We start from the raw sequence: 20,921 nt of genomic DNA, 5'->3' as shown, positions 1-20,921 counted from the left end.
ACAGGAAGAATGAAGGGGAAGCTATCTCCAAATACAAGAGCAAATTAAATCAAGTAGACTTTTAAAACATGGTTTGGTTAACAAAGCACTAATAAGGAGTTGAAGCCATTACCTCTGCCAAGGAATCACTAGGGAACTTGAATCAAGACTCCCATTTTGGGACCTCAGAGCTTGTTTTCATCTCTATGAAGTGGGAGAGATTAATATCACCTTCTTCACTAGGTTGCTGACCAGATTAATTTATGCCCTCTGGGCACAAGGCATTGTCTAAAGTTCTGTGAGTGGCTCTGAGAAAACTATAAGGCAAACACAAGGCCTTATACTTCTCAAATGAGTAGTTACTGTTTTTCAAATTCAAATGCCGGCTGATAGGAACTCTAACTTGACTCTGGTATTCCCAAAGCTATATGTGACAACAGGAAGGGAGGGTGGGAATCAGATTTCCAGCACAACAAAATGATTGTTCAACCTCTTATTTTTCCCATATGCTGCCATTGATTTTAAGACAGAACAGCTCAGAAGTAGAGATGGTGAAGTAAAAAGCCACAATATACAGTCTGACCTACAAGATCTCACCTGAACATATTTTGACAAGCTCTGATTTCCTACTTTAAATATGAAGCAGCTTCTCAACTAGGGATCAGTATTATATAAAGAGCAGCAGTTCAGCTCTAAGAACTCTTTTAGTAAAAGAGCTAGACCACTAGGAAATTGATTACAGGGACACTCAGGGTGTTGAAGGACTATCCTACTGGCAAGCAGAATGATTATTTTGAAGCTTGCCTGTTCTTACGTTTTTAATCTTTCAGGGAGTCTCCCCAACAACACTAAATGTAAATTGGAAAGAGTACCCTAAAAGGGATATTCAAGTCAGTCAGTCTGTTCCCTTCCAAGAAACTAAATAAGCCACTAGAAACAGGGTGGGTCATTTCATTCCTCTGCCTTTCAGACTTGCAAACAGCATAGTACAGAAAGTGACAGGAATCAAGTGTTTTAAAGAACTGAAATTGGCAATTCAAAAGTGCTTAGTACTATGAGGGTCTTTAGAAATTTCACTCCTTCACACAAATCAAGTTCCCAGGCAACAAAATAAAACAAAACAAAACAAAACACAGAGAATGTTAAATTTTTAAGTAACCTAGTCAACGTGTTGTTAGAAGGTGGAAATTAGGACATTCCCTTTTAGAAAAGTGCTCTGAAAACCTCCTTAGAAGACCACTATGTGCCTAAATCTGTCAAAACAATATGGTACTGCGTGACTTTGAGAAGTCCAAAGGGTTCAACCCTATCAAGGCTCCTAACTCCCAATCACCATGCAGGGATAAGTCAGTAGTATCTCAAAGAATTAACATAGATTAATCCAAATCTCATTTTCAAAACAATAAGAACCAGTTTTGAAAAAATCATTTTCATGCTCTTATGGTTAATCTACACATAGTGAACTGTTCTCAAACAGGTGAAAAAAAGACGACATGAAAGGGGAGAGGGAGAAATGTAGAAGTCATTATGAATTTATTATTTACACAATTGTTAAAGTACACAAATACAGTGGTAATACAAATGAGCTGTTCAGAGATATTTGTTACCAATACACAGGTTGATACAGACGTTCTAACTACATTTCCTGCAGGTAATGGTGGGGAGTTAAATATCATGGAAGGGCAAGAACTGTCCACAACCACACACAATTCTAGAAATCTGCATCTGAAACCACTTTTCAAACATATTCTGTCAGTTCCAGGTCCTGGATACAGGGAGGAAGAAAGGCTGCCTCTGATATGTCTTTCTAGCATTACATCAGAAACCACAGATATTTACAAAGAAAGCACACTTCAGTGTAGGACGGTAGCTGATAATGACATGCCTGAAAGATTAAAACCTAACTCATTAAAACATTCGGCTACACAAAAAAATCCCTCCACTAATCAACACTTTGAATCTTCCTATTGCACTCCCAAAACTCAAGTTCCCCCAACCCTGTCAAGTAAATACTCCCTAAAAGCTCATAAAAGCAACCAGATTGGGGCTTTGAAAAAAATCAATTATTGGGATTAAATGGAACAACTACTGGCAATGAAAATGAAAGTGACTGGCCAAACACTGCAACATCAATTTAAAAAAATTAGGTGTCTTCATGAACAAATGTTTCATTCTAGGAAATCGGGGTTCAGAATGAGACTAATGGATAAAGAGTAGGAGAAAGGGGTGGGTATAGCTTAGCTTCCGAACAGGACAGACTCTCCAATGGGCTGATTAGAAAGAAATATAAAAATATCTATGTATATATATAGATATATATAGATATATATATATATTGCACCTTGATTCCCAAGACAGAAAAAGCTCACATCTACTTTGCTTGAGTCAAGATTTGGTATCACTATGGTTCTGTGTTTCTGTGAGTGCAGCAAGATTAACAATAAGAAACATCATTTTATGAAAAGCTACCAAGAGCAGAAGTCCCCGAGAGCCTCCAGAGGAAAAAGATGCTGTGTATGGAAGCCATTTGCGTTCTAGTAGGTTTTTGAGTCAACCCTGCATTTCTTTGTTTCTCTTCGGTCCACACACACACACGCAACTCTGGGCTACCAAAAAACCTTGCCCCACAAATGCATGACCATAACCTGTTGGCATGTTAAAATTTCAAATGCAGGCTGAAAGCATCTATTTCTTGGCATTTCCTGGGATTCCCCTTCATCCGTTCAGCCCATGTGGGTAAACCTTGGCATCAAATGATGGCAGACCAGTTACTCTGAGCACACAGTTGTTACTACAAATGAAGTGCCAATCTTGTATTGGTAGCATTTATAGTCCACTTTAAATTTTCCCCAATTCAAAGGCATTTAGGCAACCAACATCAAGAAAATCATACACTAACCCGAATCTTTCAATTACAATCTTCTCACAAGGAAACCATAAACATATACTCGGTTTTTAATCATAAGAACTCCCAGCTGTTCAATTTGGGTCTCAAGAGCCTTGGCTTCCAAATTCTTCAGAAGACTTCTTATTTCCCTTCCCATGCACCTTTGGAAAGAGCAGTGTCTTGCATTGTTTGAAAGTAGCCCTGCACCCTTCAAGCAGCAGTCTTAGCTCTCTGACTGTACTGAAGACTGGCAAGAAATTCAAAACGGCTTTGTGTTGTAGGGGCCTTTCGGTTTTACATAGGGAGGAATGAATAAGACAGCCAGAAAGCAAGTTAATGAAACTGCAAGCCATACATATATATTACTCATATATATATATATATGTGTGTACATATATATGTACATAAAACTTTGATGAGAAAACCCCCTCCAAACTGGATTATACAAAGACAACAAAAAAACACAAAAAAATTTGATCATTTTAATTCACATACACTCCCTGACTGAAAACTCCAAGCCAGTGTCTTTGATGCAGGATTCTTCAAAGTCAACATCTTTAAGTCAGACCGGAAAAAAATAAAATAAAATTAAAAAAAAAAAGACAAAAACGCAACAATAAAAAGACAGAATTCTTTACACAGATTTAAGCCAATAATTTTTAGCAAAATGATACAAAACTGTCTTAAACCAAGTAAAAGATTTATAGTTACAGTAGAATAATAATAAGGGGTAGCATAAGTTTACCACCAGTGGAGGGAAAAATGAAAAGACTCTCGAATGGGAGTTTGATTCTCTTTGCAAATTGTCTCTCTCTTACACTCTGGTTTTTCTTCCCAGCCCCGTTACAACTGAGTTCTTTGTGAGGGGGCATCAGGTTTCAGCCCCTGGCGATGGCAGCACTTGGAGTTTGTTCAGTTTAGGGTATTTTTTTTATTTCCCCCATGAGCATCGCTGGGTAAAAAGGCCTGGAGAGCTCCTGGTGTTAACGTTTTCTGTTCTAGATCGGGGGACGTTTCACTAGTAAAGCCATTGGTAGGTAACATAGTAGATCAGCCATGCATTGTCTGCCCCTCCACGGCAAAAAGGAGATTTCTCATCGGTGCACAACAGACTGAAGACCACTGGAAGTCACCCGACCGGGAATCTGTCGGAGCCAAAGCACAGGAGAATGTCAGCGTGTAGCCAGAAAAATGCAGGACCAGTTGAGTGGGTGCAAAATACCAAGGTGGTAAAGCCCTGGGAAGATCAGGAGCTCTACATTCATAAATGCCAACCAGCACCCACTCTAGGTCGCCTCCTCCCACAGCTTGCTGGAAGGGAATTGCAGACGGAAAGCACCTCTGCCACCAGGAAAATGTGCTCAGCAAAACGAGTGACAGAAATCAGGGAAGGAAGAAGGGGCAGGCAAGCAAGGAAAATCAGGTTATGATTAGCTGAGCTGTGAAATTGATCTGATGAGAATTCAAGAGGGCTAGAAATAAACCTCTCCCAATCCCTCCCTCTCAACAAGTGTCTTGCCTTTTTGGAAATGGCTACACAAGCCCCAGCTGAGTACTAAGACGCTCCCCTTTGGGAGAAGATGTGAGAAGTAGCTCCCATCAAGATATTTCCATGCCTACAACGTTAAATTACAGGTGTCACGCAGCAGTGACTAGACCTGACCAAAGCTGCAAGTCTGCTGTTCACAGGAAATGCAGAGTGTTGAATTGCGAATGAGAAGTAAGCAGGAGCTCCCAGCCATGCACCAACTGCAGCAAGGGAAAGGGGGTGTGGGAAGAGTAAAGAGCAGGTGGCTACAGCTAGATGGGTTAATACAGACAGTAGCTGTATGGATGAGAAGGTTGGCAAAGTGACTGAGTTTGAAAAGAAAAACAACATGAGAGCACAAAAAGAAATGAAGAGCAGAAGAGGTGACGAAAAGAAGCTAGGAGGCGTGAAGACCATTGTGGGTCTTTCAACTCGGTAAGAACTAAAAAATTTAACCCCAACTTAAGCATGGAACTCCTCAGCTAAACACTATAAAACAAAGAACAGCCTGGTCCTATCTGTTTCCAAATAGGTAGATTGATGCCATCATGCCTGTTTAAGACACCAGCCTCAGAAGGCTCCAAACAGCCAGGTGCAAATGTAGTGGTACAGGATCAAACAGAGCAGGATTTGACAAAGTCTTTGGCAGGGAGAAGCATGAACCGGGGGAGAGGAAAATGTGAAGAATCTACAACATTAAATGGGTTTCATTTATAAGAAAGCCCTTTGCTTTGATGAGACAATATGAAGGCAGGTCTTTGTCAAAAGTACAACTGGATTCCATTTCTTGGACTTATTTAGATCCACATCTCAATGCAGAGATTGCTCTCTCCCATGCAAAGTAACCAGCTGCTTTGAAATCCACACCAAAAAACCTCAATCTAACTCAAGTACCTGGCATGCAAGCCCAGCCCCACCTAAAGGCTCCCAAAGGTGGGAAGGACAGGGGAAGAAGGGTGGTCAGTTCCCACCCCAGCCCCTGAGTCTTGACGGCTAATGAGATGGAACCGAACATCAACACACTCACCCAGTGCTGCCTTCCAACGGGTAGACGAGCAGCTACTTGCCGTGGTGTTCGAAAGGAATGCTATTCTGAGTTGGGGGGAAAAGACAGCTGTTGGTAAGAGTCCTGCTGGCCAAACACAGCATTGTGAGGTCATCGTCCCACCTGACTTCCTAAGTGCAGCCCCTATTTCCAAAGATCTTCATTTCTCCTAATCTCAAAACCAGATCCATAACATATACATGCAGAAACCTTTTTATAACCAGCTCTTACAAGAGCCTGCTATCTGGCACTTTTTTTTAAAAGAAAATATTGGGGAAAGGAGAATCTCAGGTGATGACACGCTTTTTTTTCCCTTCCAAGTATACTGCCTAGCAAACATTAGCCAGACTTCTGACCCAAGAGAATTCGTATTGCCCCCAACCATCCCCTCTCCTGCCAAATATTGCTTAAGTCTTTCAGCCCCAAATTAGGGAAGCTAGTCATTCTTCTTCTTAAAGCTAATCCATAAGAAGGCAGACAAGAGAACAGATTCTGTATGAATTTCCTCTACTCAGTTGTTTCCAAATCCTGGATGTATTTAACTTCATCCTTAAACACTAAGCTGAGAGAGCTGGTCAATGATTGTGGAAGAATAAGTCAAAATGGATAAATTTCTGTACTTCAGCAAATTCTGAGATCAAGCTGTTTGGATCCCGTGGATGCAAAGGCTCCTGTATCTTGACTAACAAATTCTATTGCATGCCCCTGAAGGGATAAGCACCTTAAGTAACAGTCTAGAAACAGTCCCTAGAGTTTGGCAAGGAAGTCCATTTATAAACACTAAGGAAATCTTTCAAACTGATTCCAGCAGAGAGAGAAACTGAGTTACTGTCAAATTCTTGGTAGCATAGAAAAGAATGCCAGCTCTGAGACATAAGTGGTAAAACCTAGCAGCAATCCAAAGGGTAGCAATCCAAAGGGCAGGAATCCCGGACCCAGATATCTTCTGAGCAGGACAATTTTTTTGATGACCAGCAGGTAAAGTAAGCTAATTTCAGAAAGAAGATAATTTTTCTAAATTGGTAGTATTTTTCTTTTCCTTAGGATGTAATGGTCACAAGTTAATGATGAATGAGCTAGATGCTGATTGCTATTCACTTGGAGAATAAAGGACTTAAACCAGATTTTGGGGAGAGGGACCAGGGAAAAGAATAACCAGAATCCCAGAGTCACTAGAATTGAAAACCTTGAGCTCATCTATGTAACATCATAGAAAAGGTACCATTCAGAGATGCCACGTAGGAGTGTGAAAGTGGAAGAAGCTGAGTTCTAGAAGTGAAAGAGGTTGCATTCCCCTCCTTCCCCCACCTTCTTCCTCTTAAAAAATGGCTTCTTAAGGCAACACATGACTTTCTTTAGTAACAAACAACCTTCATTAAAAATGAAGGCTTCCAAAATTATAAACTGTGTTATTGAGATGTAGCCCATCTCTGCCCCTTTCCTATTCTGCATCTTACATATTTTTCAGACTGAATTACACATTAAGTCTTTGAGAAATAAATGAGACTTGAGTCTCTTAAGAGGCTAAGAGTGTGTTTACACCAATGGTAATCTATACATTCAGAAACAACTGAAATCTCTTGAATTCACTAGTCGATGCTTTAATAGATTCAAAACACACTTGCTGCTGTAAGAACTGTATAGATGATGAGATAGAGAAGATCTCCCCCTCCCCCCAATCCCCCTGGGACATTTCCTGGGACTGCAAGAAAATAGAAAGGAAAACCAGAGCTAAGATTCAAGAGTAGACAGCTGCCCCGAGAGGCAGTTAGTGGGAAGAAGCTTCTGCTAGCTCTTGGGCAGTCTATGGAATGATCCAGGAAATATGGCAGCTTCTGTCTGACTGAGTCACTGTATTATCGCCTACCTACCGTATAGCAATATTCTTTGCAAACATCATGGCTGATCTAGAAATGTTCTCTACAGGCAGGAACCCACTAGGGGGGTTTGAGGGGGAAAATATGAATGTGCTGATGACACAGGTTTGCATCTGCAGAAGATGCAAAATGCCTTTTCATAAAGTATCTTTAGCTGAATTTCAGAAGATGGAAAATTGTTGAACGGTCTGCAGGAGGAAGAAATGTCTCTGATCTAGCTATCTATATAGTCGTTGGTGCCTTCAAAGGACCCCTCCCAAGTAAAGACCACTGACAAATGTTGAGGCTGTCTGTCCTCTTAAAGAGGACATACTGTTACTGAGTATCAAAATCTTTGAAGATTCTTCCCTACATTCAAAGCCCTGGACTGCCAATCAATATTACCCTTCTTGATTAGGTAAGGGGAAAGTGAAATGAACAAGAGCTAAAAGCCAACAGAACCATTCTGAAGGAAGAAAAAGAAACAGAGACTCTCTGCCAATCAAATATTGTGAAGTCACCTCTATAATTTTCAGGGACTTTGCAAAAGGTACAGGGCACCTCCTATGTTTCATATTACTTAACTATGAGAACATCAAAAGGTAGCAGGAGAGGTTAATAAACTTTGATTTAAGAATTGGTCCAACATCTCTGACAGCCAAAATACTGATTATGAATCTCTATAATTTTCTTTTAGATCCAAACTTTTTAATAGATGATTCATTTTGCTTTATTATTATTATTTTTTTAAATTAGGTATTCCAACCCTACTGGTCAAATGTTAACTGGCCAAAGTGCCATAGAATATGAAACAACCCTATAAGTATCACACACAATTTTTAGATCCCCAAAGCCAAGTCAGAATACGAGTCTAGGCAGGACCAGGCAAAGAGAGGTACTCAGGAAAAACCAGTTCACCTCCCTTAGTACTGTTTACCCTAATTTCTGAGAGCTCTCCAAAACTACTAGGGGAGTAAGTGGTCTTTAAATTAACATGAATGCTAGAGGTATAAATGGAAATGAACTATAGATTAGCATGTGTATTACATTCCACACCGGACCATTTCACTGTTCGTGGGGGAAAAGGCATACTAGGCCACTTCTATTGATTAGATAATAAAATACTTTCAAAATCTAAAATTCGATTAATTACTAAGTACCATCCATGGGGGTAGTGTGCTCCAGATCTCATACTCCTAATAGGGAAATTGGCTACCTCATCAATATTGTCTGCCATTCCCAGAAATAGTCAAACATTCTTATATGTGTCCCACCTTCACCAAATAAATGACCATTTTAAAAAGGAGGAAAAAAAATCATAAAGGGAACTTGGAAAGCAATTTTCTTCTCCATAAGACTAAGTTATACAGTTACAATTTTGGATAAATGCAGGGTTTATTCTCTGTCACTCTATGTACTGTCACCCAACACACTTAACTCACTAACCAAACTATAACTTCAATTAAGTAAGAAGTCTATCCTTATTTAGAAACTAAAAAGTATCACAATTAACAAGGATGTCATTTCAAGAGCCACCACAAGAACCAATCTTCCAGCTAATCTTTCAAACTGACTTGTGTCAAATCAAGAATTCCAGTACTGACTTGGGTAACTCATATCCTATATGTAAAATTTTGCAGGACATTTGCCAGTAAACAAGCCGTAAACAAGCATGGAGTCAAGTGACCAAGGACCAAAAGACAGATTTTGCTTTGGTCTATTCTAATTACTCAAAGGGCACCACGAACATACAGGAACTGCCGGGGGTGGGGAACAAAAAGGAAAGGTGACTGGGGAAAAAAAATTGATAACACATGTAAAGATCTGTCCCAGTTTGTTGAAGTAGGTACGCATCAAAGCAGAGTGATGAGAGAAAAAGAATGTGCATGGAATAAAGTGGTTAAAGAGGGAGAAATCTGAGGCCTGGCTTGGAGCTGAGGATTCTTCATCATGGCTCTGCTGCCTCCACTGTGCATCAAGTTTATATTTATTTCAATGGGCAAGTTCTCATTAGTGAAGAGAGCAAACAAGATACAGAGAAGGCATGAAACCAAATTTAACCCAATTCCATAATACTGTACTAAGGAAAAGAAAGTTATTTATCACCCACTGTGGAACATGTGTACCCAGGACTTGACATGTGTCCAGAAGGACAAAGGGAAACCGGCTCACTACACAATGACTCCCACTACAAGCTATTAACTTTTTTTTTTTTTTTAAAAATCAATACCTTGACTCTTCTTGCTCTTTACTAGGGTTTAGCTCTCCAACTAAAAAGAATGAGGAAAACTTTTCCAAGCAGGGCCTATAAGAATGGCCTGTCATATCAACAAGAGATACAGGCAGTTTGTTGCTTAGATTATGTCTATGAAAGACGCAAGTCCAGGGTACATGATCACAGTACTCAGTGGGAGGCAAACATAGGAGGGATTAAATAACAAGAAGAGAAAAGGCCTTCAATGGTTCTTTGCTTACTGGCTCCTTTAAGGAAAAGGGTCCTTAAGTATGTATAGCTCAACTCCCTTGGTGAATCTCAACCTTGGCAGGAAAACAGCTATTACAAATCTGAGACCCAGGAAGCTGGGAAGACTTCTAAAATATTCAAAAGATTTCAAATAGGCCTTACTCCACTCATATCCCTGAGGTAAAGGAACGAAAAACAAAACCTTAAATCACACACAAGACATGGGGGATCCATTTTGTCTAGTCAGTGCAGGGGAAGCAGCAGATTAAAACTGAGGAGTCACATTTACACACATTACCATGCTGTGATCCCTAGCTCTCCCCCTGGTTAAGGCGTGCCCAAATTTCGTACCTGTGAGGTTGACATGCGAGAGGTATCTTGTCGGCCTGTTAAATCAGATGAAGAGATATTGACTGGGGCACCACGATGCAGTCTCATACTCACTTTCCGCTCTCTTTCCATTCCGGAGACAGGCCGAGGAGAGGTGTTAGCTAGGTGCAAAGATACAATGAGTGAAACTGTAAAGGCTCTCTTTATTCACCTATCTTAGAATCTAGCTTCAAACTCCACTATTTAGCATATTTTACTTTTGAAATCAGGTTCAACAAGTTCATTCAACACCTTTATATCAGGCACATGAATAGCTTTGTTTTATGACACCACTGGTTATCTTGCAACCTCAAACTCAGAGACAAGCTTGATGGGATAAATACTGACAATGCTGGTCCATTTGCAAGATGTTACAATGCTTTCCAGACTATTTATTTACTCAAACGATTAAAATAACAAGACAGGTATTATGGAACTTTGCATTACATTAGCACCAAATGAGGACTTTGTTTATACTGGTTTAGCAGCAAAATCTTTTATAAAAATCATCATACATTCCCAAACCAGAAAATACCATGAAGCAAAAGAGGAAAGACTGGGGACCCATTCACAGGATTATAGATTTAGGGTTAGCAAGAATCTTAGAAGTTTTCAAGTTCAACCCCTTCATTTTACAGATAAAGAAACTGAGACTCAAAAAGGTTCAGTTACTTGCCCAAGGTCACATAACTATCAAGGACCTGAGGCAGACCTAAGGTCTTCCTGACTCCAAGTCCAGTAATCTAACTTTGCTACCTAGTTATCAACTACCGAATCAAAATATATTGAGAGGAAAAGTACAATTTACATATGGACAATGATGGGATAAAAAAAAAGGTATTAAGTGGTTTAATGATAATTTTTTATCCTTCCAAAGGAAAGAGAAACCAACAAAAGGAAATTCTATTCTGGGTAAGATTCTCACTAACAGACAGAAGTGGGTTAGTAATGAAAACGGTGGAAACTTTGTGGGCAAGCTACTATTTCATCTTAAGAGTTTATGAGAGAGAAGAAGAAATCGAGACATAGTCTGATGTGTATCCCAAATTTTGGGAAACCAGAATTTCTTTTCCCCCCTGAAGATTAGGTCCCTTCAAAGGCCCAATCTCAATACTCATCAGTGTGGAGTTTCAACTTGCTCCATTTTCTGACCTGGGCATATAACCTCTAACAATTCTGAACTGTGAGATCAAGAGATTCACCAGCCTTGTAGTTAGGATTACAGTAGTGCACTACCACACCTGGCTGGGAAAGCAGATTTCAAAGGATTCAGAGCAAAGATAGGTAGAATCCCAGGGAGTAAAATGCCTGAGGGGATGCAAGCTCAGGAGGGATGGCAGATGCTCAGAAATGAAATTCTGAAGACACAAAGGGAAACAGCTCCACTGAAGAAGAAAATGAGTTTATAGAATAATCCTGTAAAAATAGTGTTACAGATATTAACCCTTTGAATGAGCTAAGGCTTATGAGGGAAGTTACGGAAAACAAAAAAAATTTATTTTCAACTGTACTGGGTACAAAATGATCAAAGAAGGTATATGACTTTTGGCTGGGGTGGATGGAATGTTGCTAACTGATAAGAAAGAAGAAGGCAAAATTACTCAACTTTTCTTTTGTTTGTTTTCTCTACAAAGCAGAATGGCCTTTATACTGGAAATGACAGAATAAAAATGACTAATAGGGAGTTGATACCCAAGGTAAGTAAGGAGATATTAAATTCAGGTAATCTAGCCCAAATGATATCTCCTCAGGCCCTGAAAGAACTGGCTGATGTGACTGCTCAGCTTCTTTCAGTGATAAACTGTATTGAAGATGTACACAAAAACTGGAGAAGAGCAAATATTGTCCTACTTTTCAAAAAAGAGAAGAAAATAGAGCCTATAAACTATAGGCCAGTGAGTTTGACTTTGATTTCCAGGAAGATTCTAGAATGGATCATTAAAGAGATGACTGGTGCCATCTAGAAAGGGAAGCAGTGATTCCAAAGAGCCAGCATGGGTTCAATGAAGAAGGTCATGCAGAATAACCTAACTTCCTTTTTAATAGGATGAGTAAAATAGCAGATAAGAGGGATGTCATGGGTGTAGTTTACCAAATTTTGGCAGAACTTTTGACAAAGTATCTCATACTATCCTTGTGGAGAGAAAATGGAAAGAAGAGGATTAGATAAATGAGAATACAATCAGATGGAATCAGAACTAGCTGGATGGCTGGACTCAAGAGCAGTTTGTTTATGGTTCAATTTGAGCTTTGAAGGCTAAGTGAATAAGCATTTAGTAAGTAACTACTATGTTTCAGGCACCATTCTAAGAGCTTTACAAATACCTCATTTGATCCTCATAACTAACCCTGTTGGGCAAATGTTATTAATATCCCCATTTTACCATTGAGGAAACTGAGGCAAACAGATTAAGTGACTTGTTCAAGGTCACAAAGCTAATGTCTGAGGCCAAATTTGAACTCAGGTCTTTCTGACTCTTAGGCCCAACAGTCTATGCTATACTCTTACCCGAGGCATCTGCGTTTGGCCTGACGACTTACATAGATAAATACATAGGAGGTATGCTCATTAAATTTGCAGGTGACACAAAGCTCGAAGGGATAGTTTAACAATAGGGTTAGCATCCCCTAAAAGATCTTGACAGGCTAGAACACTGGGCTGATTCTAATAATTCAACAGGGATAAATGTAAAGCTAACTTGCACTTGGGTACAAAAAAAAACAATCAACTCCACAAATGTAAGCTGGTGGAAGGTATGGATAGATAGCAGTTGTTCTGAAAAAGATCTTGGGGTTTTACTGGCTGCATACTCCACATGACAGCAATGTTATGCAGCAGACAATGAAGCTATTACAATCCTGATGTACATTAAGAGAAGCACAGCTTCTCGGAGTAAGGAGATAATAATATTACATTCTGCTCTCATAAGACCTCACGCTTGGGGGCAAGGGAGATTGAGTTCTGTTCTGGGCACTACTATTTGAAATGCACTGATAAAGGGGAGTATGTCCTGAGGAGGGCAACCAGGATGGTGAAGGGTCCTGAGTCCATGCTATATGGGGCTCGTTGAAGGAACTGGCAAATTCAGCTTGGAGAGAAGACTCATGGGGACACAATAACTATGTTCAAAAATTGCAAGTGGAAGAGGGATTAGACTTGTTCTTTTTGGCTCCAGGGAGCTGAACCAGAGACAGAAGTTGCAAAGAGGTCAATTTAGGCTTGATGTTAGATAAACTTCTTTAAAATTAGAGCAGTCTAAAAGTAGACTGGCCTGACCTCAGGGGGCTCTAAGCAGATGCTGGATGATCATTTTGGGTGCATATTATAGCGGGGATTCCTTTTGCATATGGGGATAGGTTGTATGAGATGGCCTCTGAGATCCCTTCCAACTGTCAGATTTTGTTATTCTGTGAAATGCTTTCATAAAGGTATTTTTTTCCAAGAGAGCCATGTCATCTGCTTAGGGGTAATTATCAGAATAAACTTGATAAATAGTAGTCGATATTGACATAAAATCTGTTAACAAATTAACTGGTTATCAATTTGTATATGACCCCAGAGCAAGTTGGAGCTTGAGCTGGAAAAAGATCTCACAAGTTCTAAATCTAGGGCATGGTTCTTGAACCATCAACTCTTTCAAAAAAAGTTAAATTAGAAAAAAAAGAAAACAAAAATAAACTACCAGCTAAAAAAAGGCCTAGGGAAAGCGGCTTTTGTTCGCCCACTTACCAGTATGTGAGGTAGGGGTGAGGGGAGTGGGAGGAGCTACATCTTGTGTTCCCCTGAGGCGGCCTGATGCAGTGGAAGGGAGACCCCGAGTAGTTGGATTTCGGGAATGTCTCAATCGCTCCTCTCGATCCCGGCGTTCCCTTTCGGCATCATCAGCTGCCCGGCTGGCACCCTAAGGAAGGTCAACATTATCAGACCTGGCTTACTGCTAACTTTATCAAGATTCCTTTACAATTATTTGGCCACTTGAGAAAACACTAAGCTATATTTGGGGGGAAGACTTGTCTTGTGATGAGATTAACAACAAGAAAAGGTTAAGAGACTTCCTATTGTTATCACAAGGGCAGAACCCTGTTAAGCCACCTCAAGTGCTTGCTGGGCTTGGAGTGAGGAAGACTTGAATTCAAATTCAGACTCAGACACTTACTAGTTGTGTGACTCTAGTCAAGTCACAAAAACTCTCTTTGCCTCAGTTTCCTCAACTGAAAAATGGGGATAATAGCACCTATCTCCCAGGGTTGTATATTTATAAAGCACTTAGCCTACACAGTAGGTGCTTAATAAATGCTTGTTTCTTTCCTTTCTTCCTAAGCAAGAGAAACTGCTTCTCACAACTCCTAAATGCAATCATATAGACAAGGTCAAAGCTCTGAAAAGCTCCTTCAAACCCTGTATCTATACTATTGATTATATGAATGTCCCCTTTTAATTCTATCTGTGCCTGCAAATCACACAAAACATTCATGTACTATGATGTGACCTTTGGGGGAGATAGAAGCAGTACCAGGTAATAAGACAAACAGACTACCAAAAGCCAAGGTACAGTCAAAGAAGGGGTACAGAGAGGGTGAGTAGAAGGACAAAGTAGGTATGAAACCAGATGCTGCTAAAGTGCAGAAACATCTGACCTGGTAGAATCAGGCCAGAGGGTAAGAGATATCATTAAGTGAATTACATTTAGCATGTCAAGAGGGTAGGTAGGACAGAAAAGGCAAAGTGCTATCACCGAAGAGGTTATGCCAGGTGAGGATGGATGTGGATGCATATGGCTGCATTCATAGTGTAGACTCCAAATTAAGAATATGGCACAAATCGCAAACCCATGGGTACATTGCTCTGTTGTTATTACTACCACCACAGGACCACCAGCAGCAGCATCTCAGATAAGGGCTTTAAAATTTATCAAGTATTTTCATACACATTTCATTTTAGACACTTAAGCTATGACACTCTTGGCCAACCAATTTTTAAGGACTAATAAATTCCCTTGATAGAAAGAAAATAACACAAGGAGAAAAATTATAAGTGACTCTGTCAGTTAGGGTATATGCTGAGAAACCAAATTTTGAGTAGAAGAACCAATAAGTATGTTCAACTGCACTAGAAAGATTCCCATCCTCTTGGTTCTGCAGGTTTCTAAATCCCCTAGGCCATTTTCTTGAGAACTAGAGTTCAACAACAGGAACCCTGTCTATGATGTCTCTACTCAGAAGAAAGGGATAGCACGAAAGAAAAATTACAAAATTTCCAATGACCCCTCCATGGAAACCTCTTAATTATAGTCATTTATTATACAACTGAAGTGAATAGGTTGAATTCATACAGAATAAAAATATTTAACTCCTAAAATATGGGAAAAAATATCTGGGTTTCTCCCCATACAGCTTATGAATGAATGATTTAACTTAACACCTTCAAGTTCCATCATTCATGTTGATCTAGTATCAGAATCACAGACTCTACAGGGATACTAGAGGCCATCTGGTCCAATCCAGCCAAGAAGCCTCTCTATAATATGTCTTCCCTCAAAGCATTCATCCAGGGGAACCTACTATTTGTAGAGTCTATTATATTTTTAGATCTCTGTCAGAAAGGAAAACCTTCCTTACATTAAAATGAAATACACTTCTCTGCAACTTCCACCCAGTGGCCCTAATTTTTCCTATGGGGCCAAGAATGAAAAACAAATTGAATTTTTCTCCTACCCAACACTCTTTGGATATTTGAAGACAGCGCTCATGGTTCTCCCAAGTGTCTGCTCTGTTCTCCAAGGAATTCCCATTGGGCAAGATTTTGATGCCCATCAGCTTTCTGGTTGCTCCCAATTATCTCCTGTCTTCATCTTAAGATGGGATACTCAGTATAGAACATTCTTCTCCAGAGAAAAGAACAGAAGAATACTGGCTTCCCTGGTTTGGGACTCTAGGCCTTTCATAATGTATCCCAAGATGGACCTTCACTTTCTTGGCCGCCATATCATATTGACTTACACTGAATACGCAGGCCATTAAAACCTTCAGATTTTTTTTCACATGAATATTGCCCAGCCATGGCTTCCCCATTTTGGAATCGTGCGGTTGTTTGAATGCAAACATAGGCCTTTATATCTATCCCTATAAAATTTTATGTTATTTGGCTTAGCCTACTATTCTAGGCAGCCAAGATCTTTCTGAATGCTGATTCTGTCATCCAATTTGCCATCCTTTCTACCATAATGTCACCCAAAAATTAGATAAGTGTACTTCATTCATAGGTCCCTGATTTAAAAAAAAAAAAAAAAAAAAAAGGAAGAATAGTCCAGGGCAAAAGACAGATTCCCAATTCCCTTCAATAGAGACCTTCTTCCAGGCTGACACAGAGCCATTAATAGCTACTCTTTGAGTCCAGTTTTTCACCAGTTTTTACCTAGATCAAATCTCTCCATCGTCACAAGCATAACAAGAACAGCTTTGTCAAATATACCTACTACTTCGATAGCATTTTCCTCATCTTCCAGTTGAGTTACCCTGTCAGAAAAATTATGTTAGACTGGCATGGCTGTTTTTGATGAAGCCATGCTAGCTCTCTTGGTGGTCACAACTCACCTTTCAACACTTTCACAAACCACCTATTTAATATATTATAATTTTTGAGGATGAAGTTGCTGACTTACGTTTACACTCCAACCCTGTTCCATTCCAACCCCCTTAAAAAAAAAATCAGGACATTTGGTCTTCTCCAATCTTAAGATATCTGTTCCATTCTTTCTTATTCTTCAAAGTTCTCTAAGTGATCCTGACTCTCTCCAAATGCAAATGTTTAAACTTGGCAAAAATGAAACTAACCCCAAATTCTGGAGCAAAACATTCGCTATTACTGGTTAGCCCTTCTTCATCTGTAAAGTCATTCTAAAGCTTCCTGTTTTTGTGTACTCTTTGAGGAAGAGGTTTAACTCTGTAAGCTGTAGATTTTGTCACCCTGGAAGGGTTTCAATTTCTGTTCTGAGTTGATAACTGAACAGAATGAATTCTTAACAAAAGAGGAAGAACAGCATAAACCTGAATTCTTACTAGTTCTGTACCAAATATCACTGACCCAGTGTTGTCAGAGGAAGAAAAAAGGTCCAAGGGACAGCAGAAGTATGGCACTGGGATTTGCAAAATGAATTAACTATGGGCAAAGGAAATAAAAACTCCAATGAAAGATCTAAGATGACACTTGGATAGGTTTTTCAAAATAAGTCAGAACACAATTCCCAAGGCTCCATTAGTCCATTTCCTGGGACCAGGCTGTCGTGATGACCCACGGTATACATCCAGGTTGTCAGGAGACTGCCAGGTACAGCAAAAACATTTGAAGGACTCCAATGTTTTTCCCCTTTTACTCCTGCATTTCAATGTTACTGGGATCATAATTATCCAAGTGATTTTAAAAGGGAGGAAGAAAATAGGAAATACTACCTAAATAACTCAAAAACCAAAAGTAAAATCCTATTTGTGAACCCTAGTCCTTAAAAGGAATGACAGTGGTACTTACAAATTTGAGCATGTTCCAGTCAAACACATAGTCATAGGAAAAACCCTGGCGATGGAACAGGTTCCTGAAGAGTTGTCTCAGGTAGGAATAGTCAGGTTTGTCATCAAAACGCAATGAACGACAGAAATTCAGGTATGTGGCAAATTCAGCTGCAAAACATTGAGAAACTCAAAGCTGTATTCATGGTATGGAAACTTGGTTTGAGTATTAGTATAATTTTTTCCCCTACAGTTTGCTTGCATTTATTTTTATCTTCTACTGTTCTAAACATATAAAAAATAGAACTATGATCTAAAGCATAAATGAAATCTGAGGTACTCATCATTGTTCTGGAACTTAGATCCCAGAAGGAAATTTATTTTGGGAAACTGATGCTACTAAGAACTGAGGCACGTGTTCTGGGAATGCCCAGATGAAGAACATGAAGAAAAGGTAATGGAAAAATCACATCAGGAGCTGAAAGAAGAATTGTTTCAGCAGCAAGTGAAATGAGGTAAGGCTATGGAGTAGAAACCTGTCTATTCTTGACAATAAGAGATGTTCAACATTTAAGGAGCAAAGAAGATAAGGAAAGGTTGTGCAAAGCATTAACTGTCTGTCACTTTTCTGGTATGTGGAGAGAAAAAATGTTTCCTTCCACAATGCTTCCTTTAAGGACAAAATGGAGGTGCTGAGAAACAAGATTATTACAATTTTTTTTGTTATTGTATTATACTTCTTCCACAGTGACAGTACAGACTTATAACTTTCTAAATGACAATTTAACAATGTGGAACAAGTAGACCCCCATAGAGACTTACAAGGGTAGCCTTTACACAACACTTCAATGGGAGTGGACATTTTCTTTTCACTAATTCTTTCATATTTTTGTCTCTTGGTAGCAGCCTTCAGCCCCTGCCAGGGTAGGGACCCCAAATTGAAGTACATCAACACATAGCCCAGGGACTCCAAGTCATCCCTTCGAGATTGTTCTGAAGAGAAAGGATAAAGAAAACTACGTGACAGGGTGACAACATGCATTCATTCACTGTATTTTTTAAAAAGTAACAAAAAAAATTCACGAAGTAAATGTTTAAAAACTTCTTGGGTCCTTTGGATTTATAATAAATTGCCATTCTTGCCTTAAACTAAGTCAACTAACCCTTAGACTGAGGTAAAATAATCCCATAATCGACTGACTGTAAATAAAAAGCAAACAGTTGCCAGCTCCTCAAATCCTTAAAAAAAAAAAAAAAATGCTTTCAATTCAGTTACTCAGAAACTACAAACTATCTGCCCCAAGGACTTAATGGTCACTGGTTCCATAAACTTTGAAGTTAGCACATTCTGATGATGCCCAAGAACACAGATTAGCAGCTATTACATTTCCAGATTTGAGAGATAAGTAGTCCAGAAGGCTCTCTTAGGTCAATGACTCCCAGTTTTCTAGGCGGAAGAGTATACTATACACAGGCTCACCAATTCCAAGATGAGTGTTGATGGAGGCGTAACGAGCAGTTCCTGTGAGGTTTTTATTCTCACGATAGGGTATGTGCTGATGGGTCCTAGCATCCCGGTACTTCTTGGCCAACCCAAAGTCTATGATGTAGACCAGGTTACCCTTTTTTCCCAGTCCCATAAGAAAATTATCCGGCTTCACATCACGGTGGATGAAGTTCTTTGAATGAATGTATTCAATCCGACTAATCTATAAGCAAGAAGTAAAAAGAGATGATCAAGATGTGAGCAACAAGATGGAAGACTAGATATTTTCTCTCATCCCCATGACATCTCAAACCTCTCCAGAACAGAAATTATGCACCAAAGATAAAACAACTTCAGCTGTCTCCATGGTCATGGACACCCAGAATCCAAAAGCAAGTAAAAAATAAAAACCCAAACCCAAACCCATGATGTTCACTGACACTAAGTTCACTCAGCACCTGTCCCCTAGCTCACACACTACCAGCAGTGAGGCAGCATTTAGCAGATTCAAGGACTTAAGGCCTTGCAACAAAATATACCTCTGTATTCTGGTGACCCCTTCCTCCACTGCCTTGGAGATTCCAGCTCCAGGCTGCCAAAGCTCACTCCTAACAATAAGTGCTCCAGAAGCCCTTTAGGAGCCAAGGCATGCTGGGAGCTGCCATCACTGCAGCAGCAGACAACCCTGTAGCACTAGTGCTGCACAGCTCTGACCTGCTGGGGCTGCCAATGCCATAGTGGACAATCACATAGCACCAGCGTAGCAACTCTCTAAACTGCTGGTGTCAGGCCAAAGAACTGAAAAATAGATAGTGGGCAGGACATCAGGTAACGACATTGTGAGTGGAGGGCTGTGCAGCACTCCACTAAGCTGGAGATAAACAGCTCAACATTCATTTGGAGCAAGTTCTGCTACCTAAAAGTCACTTCAGGCAGAGACCAGGGTTGATGAAACATGAATTACCTGGTGTAAAAGGAGGCTGAGAAACTTTGAGATCCAGCCCCGAAGGAAACCACCATCATAGAAGACAAAGCCAGAAAGTGTGCAAGAGGGGAAAATCAGGGGAGAAAAAAAAGACTAAAATTACCAAAGATCTTGGGAAGAAGAAAACTCAAAGGTCTTGAACACAAGCAGATATATCAACAAGGAAATCGTTTAACAACAGAAGAAACGAAACAGGGCCTCCAGATCTAGCAAATGAGTTTATGCATCTGAATAAATACTGCAAAACAAAGAAGACCCTACAGAATGGTAAGGAAAACATGGAACTACCACACACTGTTCCTGAGAGGCTCAAAAGACAAAAGAGAAGTCTGAGAGCAGAATTTATGACCCGCAGAGCAAAAATAATGGACAAAATAGAAAAACTAGAACCTATGATGGCAAATCTCAAAGAAACAAAAGAACAAGAGAATGCAATGCAAATATACAGAAGTAAAAAACAATAGCATTAAAAGAAAATATGCTAATTATACAAACAAAACATACTGATCTTAAAGACATAGAAAAAAACCCTAAGGATCATAGGTCTCCCAGAGAATATGATCTGCCCCCCCAAATAATATCACATGCAGGAAATAATAAAACTGCCCAGAACTTCTGAATGTAGAAAAAGAAATATCGATTGAAAGAATTCATAGATCATCCCCAGAAAAAAAACAAAAACAAAAAACCAAGGCTAAAAACTCCAAGACACCTAGTTGTTAAATTTAACAATTCAATTCAGAAACAAAAAGTTCTACAAGCTACCTGGGGAAGGATTTTCAAATACAAAGGAAAGGACATTCTAATAATGCATGACTA

At 39.6% G+C, this 20,921-nt stretch overlaps 1 protein-coding gene across 3 annotated transcripts in view; it reads right to left on the bottom strand.

Moving 5' to 3' along the window:
- The window catches only part of CSNK1D (casein kinase 1 delta), a 63,098-nt gene that overhangs the window by 8,987 nt on the left and 33,190 nt on the right, over positions 1 to 20,921 (bottom strand). The window contains exons 4-10 of one of the 3 annotated variants that reach the window (XM_027873142.1): positions 19,112 to 19,340; positions 18,454 to 18,624; positions 17,654 to 17,802; positions 13,859 to 14,030; positions 10,111 to 10,250; positions 5,422 to 5,486; positions 1,494 to 4,011 (exon numbers count right to left, since the gene is read on the bottom strand). In XM_027873142.1, coding sequence (XP_027728943.1) covers positions 5,454 to 5,486; positions 10,111 to 10,250; positions 13,859 to 14,030; positions 17,654 to 17,802; positions 18,454 to 18,624; positions 19,112 to 19,340 — 894 coding nt within the window. In that variant the 3' untranslated portion in view covers positions 1,494 to 4,011; positions 5,422 to 5,453. Of the gene's footprint in view, positions 1 to 1,493; positions 4,012 to 5,421; positions 5,487 to 10,110; positions 10,251 to 13,858; positions 14,031 to 17,653; positions 17,803 to 18,453; positions 18,625 to 19,111; positions 19,341 to 20,921 lie in introns of those variants that run through there. The other 2 variants (XM_027873143.1, XM_027873144.1) reach the window with 2 other exon arrangements.

This window comes from Vombatus ursinus, unplaced genomic scaffold (genome assembly GCF_900497805.2).
Source record: "Vombatus ursinus unplaced genomic scaffold, bare-nosed wombat genome assembly UNPS02014801.1, whole genome shotgun sequence".
NCBI lineage: Eukaryota > Metazoa > Chordata > Mammalia > Diprotodontia > Vombatidae > Vombatus > Vombatus ursinus.
Note: the sequence above shows the minus strand (reverse complement) of the source record. Positions and strands in the feature narration are given on the sequence as shown.